Source organism: Montipora foliosa, chromosome 4 (assembly GCF_036669935.1).
Source record: "Montipora foliosa isolate CH-2021 chromosome 4, ASM3666993v2, whole genome shotgun sequence".
Lineage (NCBI taxonomy): Eukaryota > Metazoa > Cnidaria > Anthozoa > Scleractinia > Acroporidae > Montipora > Montipora foliosa.
In genome coordinates, this window is record NC_090872.1 from 13,405,597 (window position 1) to 13,418,931 (window position 13,335).

At 40.1% G+C, this 13,335-nt stretch overlaps 1 protein-coding gene across 3 annotated transcripts in view; it reads right to left on the bottom strand.

Moving 5' to 3' along the window:
- Positions 1 to 13,272, bottom strand: part of LOC137999929 (mitotic spindle assembly checkpoint protein MAD2B-like) — an 18,165-nt gene extending 4,893 nt beyond the window's left edge. The window contains exons 1-7 of one of the 3 annotated variants that reach the window (XM_068845926.1): positions 13,149 to 13,272; positions 10,065 to 10,183; positions 9,002 to 9,073; positions 8,848 to 8,886; positions 6,806 to 6,873; positions 6,067 to 6,161; positions 5,425 to 5,498 (exon numbers count right to left, since the gene is read on the bottom strand). In XM_068845926.1, the coding sequence (XP_068702027.1) occupies positions 5,425 to 5,498; positions 6,067 to 6,161; positions 6,806 to 6,873; positions 8,848 to 8,886; positions 9,002 to 9,073; positions 10,065 to 10,183; positions 13,149 to 13,200 (519 nt within the window). In that variant the 5' untranslated portion in view covers positions 13,201 to 13,272. Of the gene's footprint in view, positions 1 to 5,424; positions 5,499 to 6,066; positions 6,162 to 6,805; positions 6,874 to 8,847; positions 8,887 to 9,001; positions 9,074 to 10,064; positions 10,184 to 12,828; positions 13,083 to 13,148 lie in introns of those variants that run through there. The other 2 variants (XM_068845925.1, XM_068845927.1) reach the window with 2 other exon arrangements.
- Positions 13,273 to 13,335: the final 63 nt, after the last annotated feature.

Sequence of the window (13,335 nt, forward strand, 5' to 3'; positions counted from 1 at the left end):
AGCTTCTTCATGGCTCTCTTTAAGGTCGCTGCAGAGTTGATCATACCAAACGGCATCTTCAGGAATTCATACGATCCGTCAGGCGTCACAAAAGCGGTCTTCGGTATATCCTCCTCAGGAATAGAAATTTGCCAGTAGCCCTTACTCAGATCAATTCTGGTAAAATACTTGTCACCATTCAACTTCTGGAACAAATGCTCAGCAGTTGGCATAGGCTCCGGATCAAACACGGTTAACTTGTTCAATTTACGATAGTCCACGCACACACGATTTGAGTTGTCTTTCTTCTTAACAACTACAACAGGCGAAGCATAGGGCGAACTTGATTCTCTTATGACTCCCATCTTAATCATGTCTATAATATCCTTCTTCAGCGATTCTCTTAAGCTATACGGTACTGGGTATGGTCTTGATCTAACTGGTTGGTCGGATGTAAGCTTGATATGATGCTGAGCCAAGCTTGTTGTGCCTGGAGCTTCTGTGAATAAGCTTTGAAACTCATTTGCAAGATCCATGAACTCTGCTCTTTGCTCATGAGAAAGGTTATCTCCAATGGTCACATCATTGACTGACTCTTTCGCGACATAACCACCAATCTCCAGAAAATCAATACTATCCACAGGGTCAACTTCTTCTACTCCACTCTCAACATGTTCGTTCTTACAAATGTTAGCGTTCGTTTCAACAGCAACTGCTCCAACGGAAACAGGATCCTCTCGCTCAAAATACTTCTTCAGTAGATTAGCATGGTAAACTCTCTCTTTTCCTTTGACTCTCACTCTATAATCATTGAGACCAACTACAGCACTAACCTCGAATGGACCTTTCCACTGCATTAGGAGCTTGTTGTGGTCGGTTGGTAGCAGCACTAACACTTTGTCTCCAGGTACAAACTTCCTGACTTTAGTCTTCCGGTCGTAATAATGCTTGCCTTTGTTCTGGGCTTTCTGAAGCTCGGTGTGCGCCAGTTTGAGGGTATCGTCAAGCTTCTCGCGTAGCTCAAACACATACTGATAGCTGTTCTTTACTTCAGGCTCCTCCAGCTCTTTTGTCCAAAGCTCTTTGAGAATAAACATCGGTCCTCTGACAGCTCTTCCATACAGCAACTCAAACGGCGAAAAACCAGTAGACTCCTGGGGAACTTCACGATACGCAAACAGCAACGGGTTAATATAGCGATGCCACTGTCTTGGCTGTTCGCTGCACAATCTCTTTAACATGCTCTTCATTGTTCCATTAAACTTTTCCGTCAGACCATTACACATAGGATGATATGGAGTCGTGGTGAGCTGTTTAATGCTCAAAAGCCGCGTCACTTCCTTCATACACTCAGAGACGAACTGCGTACCAAGGTCGCTCAAGATCTCTTCAGGCACTCCCAAACGACTAAAGATATCCACCAACGCTTCTGCCACAGTCTCAGTATCAATGTTCTTCAGCGGAACGGCTTCAGGATAACGAGTTGCAAAGTCGACCAATGTCAATATATATCTATGGCCGTCCTCACTCGGGGGAACAATAGGTCCAACCAGGTCGATTGCTACTCTCTTAAATGGCTTGTCAATTAATGGCATCTTCTCTAGGGGAACTTTCGGTACGGAACCCTTGTTAACTGTCTTCTGACATACATCGCAGGACTTGCAATAACGAGTCACGTCCCCTTGAATGCCTGGCCAATAGAACGCGCTTTGAATCTTATCAGTCGTTTTCTTTATTCCCATGTGACCTCCCATGATCGATCCGTGCGCTAGTTCCATTATTCGACTTCTCAGCTGCACAGGAACCATAACCTGCTTCAGGGGTTTACCTCCGTTCACATAAGGGTGCTTGTAGACACGGTACAGAACTCCACCTTTCACTTCAAATGAAGTCTCAGCCTGGCCTCTCGCAACTACGTCATCTTTCTCCCAAAATTTCTGTAGGCTCTCGTCATCACGCTGCATTTGCTTGAGCTTTTCTCTGTCAACTACAGGACTTTCTTCAGTATCTGGTACCTTCAACGGAATATGTTCTCCAGCTTTCTTAGCTTGACTTCTCGTGGTTACAGCACAAGCTTCTTGTACAGGAACTTGCCAGCTTGGATCTGGGTCGTCAGCGGCTCTTGCGCTTGGTACATTACCAATAATTAAATCATAAACAGCATCGGGAAGACACTGCGCTTCCACTTGGCCCTTGAGATAAGGTGTGTCAACATCAATCTTTGCGATGGGAACTTTCCTTGCCGTATTGTCAATGAGCAGCATAACATTAAATTCGCCAGTAAACTGATCCTCAGACACAAGGTCCCTCTTTACTACAATTCCACTACAACCAGTATCTCTCAGGACATCAACAGGCTTCTCTCCAACTCTACCTTTCACGACAGGCATTTTACTTCTCACTCCAGTCAACGGTTCAACACAAGCACTACTCAACAATGGAATCTTCTTACCACAGGCTAACAGCAGCTTATCATCTTTAATACAGGCCTTAACTTCTTCAACAGTAGGTTTAACCTCAGGTGGCTGAACTAAACAACTGGCACTCACTTGACCACGCTGCACAGGGTTACCATCCTTACTTTGTCCTCCTGACCTGCGTCCACCTGATCGACAGTTTCTAGCTTCATGTCCCTGCTTACCACATAGGAAACACTTTCTTGTTAGGGTTGGGCAGTTGACAGCTTTATGACCTCGGGTGTTGCACTTAAAGCAATGCAGAGCTGGTGGATTAATCTGCATGTTCTTGGCTTCGTCCCTCTCAGGCTGTACTGTTGGCTTTCTGCTCACTGAGCTGAACAAATGTTTACCATGAGCCTCCAAGTACTGGTCAGCGATCTTCGCAATCTTAGCTAGGGTCTCAGGTGCCCTTTCTCGCAGGTGAATTGCCAAATCCTTAGGACAAGAGTCAATAAATTGTTCTTTCACGATCAAGTCCTTAAGACCATCAAAGCTTCGCGCAGTATTCGAAAGCTCTAGCCACCGTAACAGGTATCTGTCCAGTCCAGTCTTCGGTAAGGTCATATCTCTTCATTAACGCAATCTTTACCCTGTCATAATCCTTAGCTGCGTCCTCCGATAGACGTGAATACACTTCTAGTGCCCGTCCAGACAACAGAGCACTGAGCTTCGATGCCCATCCATCTCTTTTCCACTTAGCCGTCTCCGCGAATCTCTCGAACCTCTGCAAATACGCGTCCAAATCGTCTTTACCATCAACAAACGAGGGGAGTTTAGGTGCCTTAACCCGATCCTCTCTCACTTCAGGACGTCCGTCAGCACTCTCCACAGCCAAACGTGCAATTTCCAGCTCATGTTCTCTTCTTGCCGCTTCAATAGCCTCTTTCTGTTTCAACAGCTCGGCTTCCATCTCCAATTTTCTTAGTTCGCGTTCTTGTCGCCTGGTTTCTCTCTCTTCGTCTTCTCTTCTTTTATCTTCTTCAAGTAATCGACGTTTCTCTTCTTTTTCTTCTTCAAACCGCCTACGTTTTTCTTCTCTTTCTTCCTCCAATTGTCTTCATTTTTCTTGTTTTTCTTCCTCTCTACGTTTCTCTTCGCGTTCTTTTTCTTCTTGTTCACGCACAAATTCAAGCAGCTTTTCTCCTTCCAGACCAAACTTTTCGCCAAGCTGAATAAATTTCTCCATTTTCACAGCACTAAAATTCCACGGCTCTTTCACTCGCTACAACTTTTTCCACAGCGCAGCTACTTCCTTCCAAGTTGTGATCCTTTCCTGGTTTCTGTAGTCGGCAAACAAGTGAATTCCTCTCCCGGACAGGCCCCCAATGTTACGAGTTCGAATGTTTTGAGGAAAGTTAGCTTGCAGACTAAACTGAACGCAGGGTTGTCGGAACAACAACAAGAAGATTTATTCCAAAGTGAACGTAGTTTCCACGAAGTAAAACTCTAAATAACACGTACTCGACAAACTTACACGGCCTCCGCCAACTTGAATGCACACAGCTTCTGTCACACTTGACTAAACACGGGCAACGCCAACTCTCTTCGATTGTGAAAAACTAGTTAGAAAAACACTCCGCTTGGACTCGTCTACTTATATACTCTGACAATAAACTTCTAGAACTTTCTAAATTAGTAATGAATCTAATAATAGAAAGATTACAAAACACACCGATTTAGAAACGCTTACGTACAAACCTAAATATAAACAAACTACGAACTCTCGCGAAGCTTCTAGACAGTAACGCTAGTCACGCAACGCTATTTTTCGTAACAACTAGCTACTAGCTTGTAAACCGGGTTATCCGGATTAAGCTGCGCAATAAATTTGTGACAAGCCGCTGATCCACAATCTTGGAGGGTTGATATACCGGCTAAATTTAAGGCCTCGCTATAGGTGGAGCAAGGAAAGATAATTGCGAGCGCGCGTTTTTGTTTTTGTATTCTTTCTAGCGAATCAGATAAATATTGCGGCAACGCAGCAAACAAAACACACGCATATTCTAGTATAGAACGCACGAGCGAACAATACACCACGACACTATCATGCACGGACACGCCACAGCACCTAAGTTGCCTTAATGCGTAAAGCCTACGGTTGGCTTTCTTCGTTATGTGATCGCAATGCACCGTCCAGGTCAAGTCGTGGGATATAAATTAAGTTATATGCAGCTGTTTATCGTTACTTGAGGATCAGTATCCTGAAGACGATTCGTGACGTTAAGTGTATTTATCGAATTCTCAACCTCGGTTAATGCATTTCTCGTGCCCTGATCGGTTTACTCAATCTCGGTTATCAGCTCATATATCTTAGTTTGACCTTACAGTATATGGCAAATGATTGCGCTAAGCTTTGCTACGCTAAAATGCTTTACGCCGGAAAGCGAAATTTCTCCCTGAATAAAGCAAAAAAAAAAAAAAGAAAATCTTTTTTTGTGTGAAAAGTTTGGATCAGTACGCGAAAAGGCCTGCGTCTGTTTGACCGCAAGGGATTACACAACATCGCACCTTCATCAAGATCTTTCGATTTCCCTCGGATTTTTAATTTCTCGCCTTTATTCGCTCAGTCGTATTTCGTACATGTACTTCCAAACTTTTGGAGTTTAAGGAATTTAATAAAACAGTTATTCCATTCGCGCTTTTTGGATACGAGACTGGTTATATACGAGACTGATTATTTACTCGTTGGCTATTTACCATCTCAAATCCAATATGAAACATGAAATATCCAACATGAAATAATTGTGAAGTAATTGTGTGTAATAATTTATGAAAAATATCGAACATGAAATAATTGTTAAGTATTCCGAGACACAAGTGAAACTGAAGTTGGGCAAAAGAGCAAGGGGACACTTCGAGAAGCGTACATGTATTTAAAATCCGCGTGCAACTAATTAGGGTCAATCCTGGACATAATTATCTTCAGTCATGATGTCCCCTTTCATAGTGCCTTTTTTTTGTCCCAAAAGTCGACAACCTCACTTACTTGAGCTTTGCGGTCCTCTTGTAGTTTTAAGAACGACGATTCTTTGGTATAAACAAGAATGGAAAACGTACATCCTACACAAACAGAAAGAAAAATTACACGACTTCAACTGAAGAAACCAGTTTGAAAGGATTGCAATAGTTTTCAGTGAAATGATTCTAAAGTGTTAAAAGGATAGCCGTCGCACAACATTCGAATGGTTAACACATATCTCGCGAATAAAATGCTTTTCATGTCGAACCGACATGGTTTCCGATCAAGTTCAAGCCGTTCGATTTGCAGGATTCTTTGCAATTGCTTAAGTTGCCAACTGTCGGCCGACTGTCGGTGGAGGGGAACTGTTCGTCACGATCACTAAAATGTGTGACATTAAATATATTACCGAGTCTTTTTCAACAACTGTTTCTTACGGAAAGAACACAAACTCTCAATTGACCCGCTACAAGATGGCTCGATTAAGCTCATTGGCGGAGCCGTGTGAAGCGCAATCGCACGGCGATGGGTACCCGTCAAACCTGGATTCCTTACGCTTCATTGCAGCTGGTTATTAATAAGTTGCTGAATTCACCGCGAACCCCGAACTGGACTGAGGAAGAATTGTTTCACGACGTCGTGTCTTCGACAAATGCAAACGTAGTTTACCTGGAGGAAGAGGTTGCAGTAAGGCATCACATGAGTTAATCTTCAACAAGAAACCCCTTAAACTTCTTTCCGTGTGCAAAAGGAAATTGTCATCACTGCAAAGAAGATGGATTAGTTCATTAGGTACTTACAGTGCGACGCGCCTTACCGTTGCCACCTAACAAAGTTTTTTACAAAATATCCACCAATCACGGAGTGCGAATTTGCTTGACAGTCACGCCTCCTTGTAAAGTTCGCACAGTTGTAAGTTGAACACCGTTGCATGGGTTGTTGAGTTGACCTACTTACACGTAGTTGTCAAATGTGAAAGCTTGCTGGGTGGCCACGGTAAGGCGCGTTGCACTGTAAAAATTGTACTCGTAGCAAATTAACTGTGCCTTACATTCCAAATCTGGAAAATTATTTCAAGGATATTCTCTTGCCAGCTCGCTAAAATAATTCGGAGGATTAAGGCCAATCAAAAAAAAAAAAAAAACGCGCAATTACTTAAAAGAACAGTAATTAAAGTAACATTACAAAGTACAAAGAACAAACAAATGAATTTTATGACAACACCACAACTAATGAGAAATTATTTCGTGACTTTCTCCCTTAGACACGGTTGCATTTTATAGTCAACGTTCAGGTGTCTTTTATCGAAACAACACATCTAATAGTAATAATGGTAAGTAATGAATGTTTCACTTCATCTTTGTTTAAATATTTAAACATAAAGCCAGAAGATGTTATAATCCCTCACGTTTGCATTTTAGACGTTCCTTCAGCACTTCCAATCTCGAAAACAAACCTCTCAATAGGTTGAAATTTCTGTCAGGAAAAGAAAAACAATAACCGAGTGAGGGGTTTCAATGAAATTTGAAGTTGGCGCCTGGTTTGACGGTGACCAACTGTTGTCACTGTCAAAATGACTTTTAATTTTACGTTTGAAAGAATCTGCCTTTAATTTCTTCAATTTAGGAAAAAAAGTAGACCACTTCTCTGAGGGAATTAGCCGTCGCTTTTATTGTGCAGGTCAATCCTACCTAACTGGGCACCTAAGATCCCTAGGGCTACCAGTTCAACGTGACGGAGTAAGATCAAGTCTAATAAGAGTGGATCCTGACAACACTGCATTGCGTTGGGCGGCGATAATATCAAAGACTGTCGTTCATCATTAATAGTATCTGCCATGACACGAATAACAGAAAGAGCCATTTCAACGCCATTAAATACATTGGCTGCGATAAAATTGGTTACCCCTCCAGAATCTATTTCACATTTATCCAGTAAATTGAGCAGGCTTAGCGCCAAAGGCTCCCATTCAATTTGTTCCGCCATTTTGTAAACTCAGTAGCCAAGCCTTCTATCCAAATATGGAAGATAGGTCACGTGCATTATCGAATGAATTTTTGTTCGAATCATCGAATGAATATTGCTTGAATTGTTTCATAAATGGAGGAGAAAATCGAATGCGTATCAAGGAGAATTATTTCTCGAATTTTGCTAGAAGTTTATCGAATGAATTGAACAAACTCAAAGATACTTGAATTTTATTGGCAATTTGTGGAAGTTATCAAACGCATATACGCGACATCGAATATTGACACATTTCGGCGACCCAAGTCGTCGTCGTCAACGTCATCGTCGTCCGCATCGTCGTCGTCATCATCATCAGTTACCGTAAAGACCCGCAGATAAGCCGCACCCTGTGCTGCTGCGTCGGTAGGGAAGTAGTACACAAAAATTTGGTTTATCAACGGAGTTGATAATGTGAATTGGCCACCGTACAGAGATTCTAAAAGCTGACGAAGGGCTAACGCTCGAAACGTCAGCTTTTAAAATCTCTGTACGGTAGCCAATTTACATTATGAACTTCGTTGATAAAACCAAATTTTTCTATAGAGGTCTTCTTCATCCACTATTCATCAAACGTAAAGTCACTATTAATATTGAAACGGGAAATACTTCAAATTAAGTATTACCCACAAATTTTAGCACTGTAATACACACAATGTAATATAATGAACACCGTTTCTACCAACTTTGACATATGATTGATCTTTTTCTGGTATTTGTTGACAGGAATTTCGTCATTCAACACAGTTTTTCCATAGATTTCTAGCGACGATTTTTGGAAAAAAGGTGCGACTTATCTGCGGGTGTTTACGGTAACCTAGTCCATCAAGCGTTCATTATTCTAAACTCCAAACAACCCTAACTAAAATACGACGAACATGCAACATTAACATGGCCTGCAACTCAAAGATTTAAAGCGAGTCCACATGTTAAGTCCAACAACTCACTGGCTAAAATTAGTTTTTATTCATAATAAATTAATGCTAATAGACCCTTCTCCAAATGGCGGCCGAAAATTCAAATAAGTTAAACTTAAAAACTAATACCAGAAATAGAAAGGGCACCTCTGCAAAGTTTCGGCATATCACGTGTAATATCAGTTGTAAAAACGTAAGTTGAAAAATGAAAAATTTACAGACGTTGGCTTTTATGATTGGGGATATGGCATACACCCCCAGTCATACAAACGTCTGTAAATTTGTCAAATTTCAACTTACATTTTCTCAGCTGATGTAACACCTAAAACGTTGAAAGGCGCTCTTTCTATTTCTGGTATCAGTTTTTCATCGAGTTCAATTTTAACTCATTCAAATGCCTTGCCACCGTTTTTGAGAAAGGTCTATTGAAAGTAATGACAAAGACAAAAAAATTCCCTTGGATTCAGTTTCACTCGAGAAATATGATTCGCAACATCACTTTAAAAAAGAGACTGGCCCTTGGACTCACTTTGTCAGAAATCACTAGAGACACTCTCTGAACCTCACCCTATAGCATAAAGATAATCCAACAATGTAACTGTTTCTTTGTATGGTAAACACAGAGCTCTGCTTAAAATACTACCAAATGTAAAAAATTGACTATTTGAATATTTATGACGTACCTTCTCCAGCAAAGGTCGCATGGTTTGAAGTACATCTAAGATATACTGATTGAGATCTGGGTGAGAACACATCTGAAATGATATTTCAAAAAATATATGGCAAGTCTCAATAAGGTCATTGGTCATGGATCTCCTAATTCCATGCCCATAACAACAACCTTAAGGTAAAGCTGATACATGAAGGAAAATGTTCAAATTATGAGAGGAAGAAAAACAAGAACCTATTTTTGGAGCATTAAATTATATTATTTTATGGAAAGAAAAGTTTGAATGATCTTTGACCAGTCCCAAGGGCATACACCTATGGGAAGCAAATTTCCTTCAGGTTCTATAATGGGATGTTTAGGTGTAACTTTTCCCAGTTTGAAAAACTTATATTATTTGAAACATGTACAATTAATTTACGGGGTAGTTTCACGGTTTTCGGCAAGTGCAAGCTTTGGTGCCAGCTACTGAACCAGATGATGTTCTTTAATCACAGAGAGTATTCAAGCAAATGCACTGAATGACAGAGGCCCAAATTTGGTGGAAGATACTGCGGGTTTACACAGGAAATATCAAATTTGGTCAAATGTAGTTTTGTCCATCGAATTTATTGCACAGATTGAACATTTTATTGTTTTATTGTTGTCACAATGCACCAGTTATCTATTTTCATGCAGTGGGTTCATAACACAAACGAAATGATCGCAAAAGGAATTCCAACGAGTAATTCCACTTCTAGGGCATTGTTTCTGTTTCCTGCAGTGCTTTTTGATTGTTTCAATAACAATGGAATTAAATGGGCTGACGTGACAGTTTGCTCATGCGCAGAGACGTGAAACTCTCCCTTTAACTGTGCTAGAGCTATTGAGTGCAATATTATTATCACTTCAAGGGGAGGGGTGGGGCATCTTTATTACAATGCCCTATGATAATAACAATAATAATAATAATAATAATAAATAATAATAATAATAATAATAATAATAATAATAATACATTTTTATTCAGCAGACGTAGTGGCCCCTTTTTGCACAATTTTTTTTCCCTTGAGCCTGTAATTAATTTAATACTCACTCACCTGCACGGGAACATTATACTTTTTTCTTCTTTCAAAGACAACAGAAGGATAAACTTCTCTTACATACAAGACAAGGTGAAATGCTACCTCCAAAAACTCGCACAACACTCCACCTGCCACTGAACACGATGAAGCAAATAAACAAGAAAATGAGTAAGCTACTGTGACTTGGCATTGTTGACATTTTACACATGGCTTGTGTCCAATTTCCTCAAGAACATTTGACTCCTACATTTATCTTTATTGACAAATTCCAACAATTTTTTTAGTCTTTTGTTAATAATGATTTGTACTAATGGCACGAGGACTCCTAATACGTACGAGGAAACCAATATTTGACATATGGTGCATTCAGAAAAATTTCTTTTGGATATCTGGGTACAAAGCCACCAGTAAATCTTTGCACCTGTTTGACTTGGATGAGCAGCTTACACTACAAAGAAATAATGCTATAGGCAGACGTTTTGAATCTTTTCTGTATTGAAGCAATCAAGCAATGTCATCAACATCATTCCACAGGCTACTACCAAATAAAATTATGTGGCTTTGAAAAATAAAATACCAAAAAACGTATAGTAGTCTTGTAAAAAAGGATTAAATCTTGTACTAGACTTATGTTCAACTTGATGATGTTTCGTCCAAAACCATCCGACTACATCAGGTCAATGGTGGAAACGTGACTAGTCATGCAATACGTGTGACTAGTCACATGAGAGACGGCGCAGAATGTTGCACAGCAACTGTTCTCATGCATGTGATAGTTTGAAGTGGAGCCCCCCCTTCTTGTTGAGACTGGGTGCCTCAATTACCCTCTCCCTAATAGCCTCTTTCACCGCTCACTCAAACCACCATTCTTCCTGGTCCAAGATATTTGATGCCCTGTTGTTTTGGCATGGGTGTCGACTGATGAAATCCAATAGTTTCGGATGAAACGTCGTCAAGTTTAATGTAAGTCGAATACAAGATTTAATCCTTTTTTCAGTAATACCTACTAGATGAATAATCTTCATAGTTCATATAAGAGTCTTCTTAAGCAAACGTTTTTGCCTGTTTACAGATCATGTGGTGATGCTTAAAAGATTTGACCCGTTTTTTTTTGTTCATCAAAAAGAGTGTATGGGTGCCTTTGAAAGGACATACTCTTTCAAGTATTGTCTCAAGACATACATAGGGAAAATTAAACTTTACAAGTGAAAAGGATATTGCATGGGTGAAGTTTAAATTGAAAATCCTGAGCTAAAAAGGGTGCAGTTTTTAATACAGGACACTGCAGAAAAAAATACAAAAAGGACTGAAAAGCATGATTATTTATTTATTTACTTATTGCATTGATATTTCCAGAGTTGGAAATAAGGAAAAACAGATTGATAGGTGATTTTTTGTGAAGGTTCAAATCATTACCCCCCCCCCTCCCCCCCCCCCCCCAACATTTTGGAAATCCCAATAAAGGTACAATTTTCTGTTGTGACGTTAGTGTCTACTTTATTTGAGTATTCTATTTTCACAACGTGAACAGTTCAACTTGAACTAAGAACTAAACTTAGTAACACTTGATGAAGAATTGATTGACAATCAAGGTCTACCTTTCTTAGCGATGTAATAGGCAACTTCAAAAGATCGTACTAACATATGGCGCTCGTTTTCTGACATCCGTGCGAAACATTGCTTCAGAGGATTGTCATCCGGTATTTTATGGACCATGTGTTTTCGAAATTGATCTCCAAGAGTTTCTCGATTCTCGTGGTCATTTGCATCTGAATGCATTGCACTGATGTTATGTTCGTTGACGGCACTTCTTTGCCAGTTGTTGCTACCTTTTGTAATAAATGCATCGCTGTAGTTTCTACAAGAAGCAAGTCTCTTCTGCCACTTTGTACATATTTGACAGTACATATGATTGTCGCGAATTTCAAGCCATTTGAATTCAGCACACCACTTCTTTAAAGTGCGAGCCTTTGGAACATTGCTTGCCATGTTAAAATGTCCATGAAAACTTCTTTCCATGTGCTTCTGCAATCTCCAATGTCAATTCAAACACACCCCTCTAACATTAATGAGTTTCTGCAGTCACATTGTACAGCGGTTTTATTTGAGCGCGAAACATTTTGAGACGCCATTATAGATCGCAAGTGTGAAATTCTGAACTTTATCAGAGGTGAACGCCTTGATGTAGTGGAGGAACTTCATGAAAAAGAACTTCAGCTGCTAGACATAACAACAACTTTATCAGTCGGACAAGACTTGTCTTTGCTAATGGACAATTATCGTTCACCCCTGGACAATTATTGTTTATTCTTGGCAGATATTCTCAACATGTTGGCCAGCTTGGACGAAATGGAGGACTTTCTATTGAGAAATACTGGCTCTTATAAACAACGGCTCTTTTAGGAGCCACAACACTGAAAAAAGTTTTGACCACTAATATATATATATATTTTAAAAATTTTGTGAAATTATATTTAATTTATCGCTGGCAAATTTGATCGGTAATTACCGATCACCGGCCGTTATTTCCAACTCTGTATTTCTATTCAGTTTCTTTTTCTACTTGAGTTAAAGTTTTCTGCAGAGTTATTTCTGTTGTTTTTATGTTGTCTTTTTGGCATCTTGAAAAATAGATGTGCAAGTTTTGTAGTGTAGACTTAATTAATCCAAGTATTAGAAGTTCATAGTCATTCGTTGTCTTACAACTGTTTCATCAGTAACACATCACCTGCTGGTACAGTTGTCAGATAATCTTTCAGCTGAGATCCAATCCTCTCACCTTCAAAAAGATGGTGGACATTCTCCCCTTTCTGTTCGTTTGTTTTTTCTCTCACGAATTTAAGTTTGAAACTCATCTCGATCTAATAAATTAAGCCGCCGAAAGTCAAATGGACAAATTCTGGAATACCCGACCATTTTTTTTCATGTGAGTGGTGTTTATTTGAATGCCGTACTTCCCCGAACGCTGCCGCTTCAAGAAGGCAAAAGGTATTGGGAATACGCCGAATTCATAATGGCGGAAGGAAGGAAGGAGGGAGTCAGTATCCCTACAGCAGATAAGACAATTCAGTGTCTTTCTTGTACTTAAGTCATCCTTACCAGCAAAAAGGTCGATGGTCTGTTCATCTCTCTCTTCCATTTTAATTACCATGAAAAGCCTCTGCGTTTGTTGAAACTCCAACTCACAGATCTGAGTCGATCTGAGCCGCCATGTTGTCCTCGAAAAAACCTGGGTCGAGTGAAAGTGTAATTCTAGCTTTCTCATTGGTTCACTGGATCATCGGCG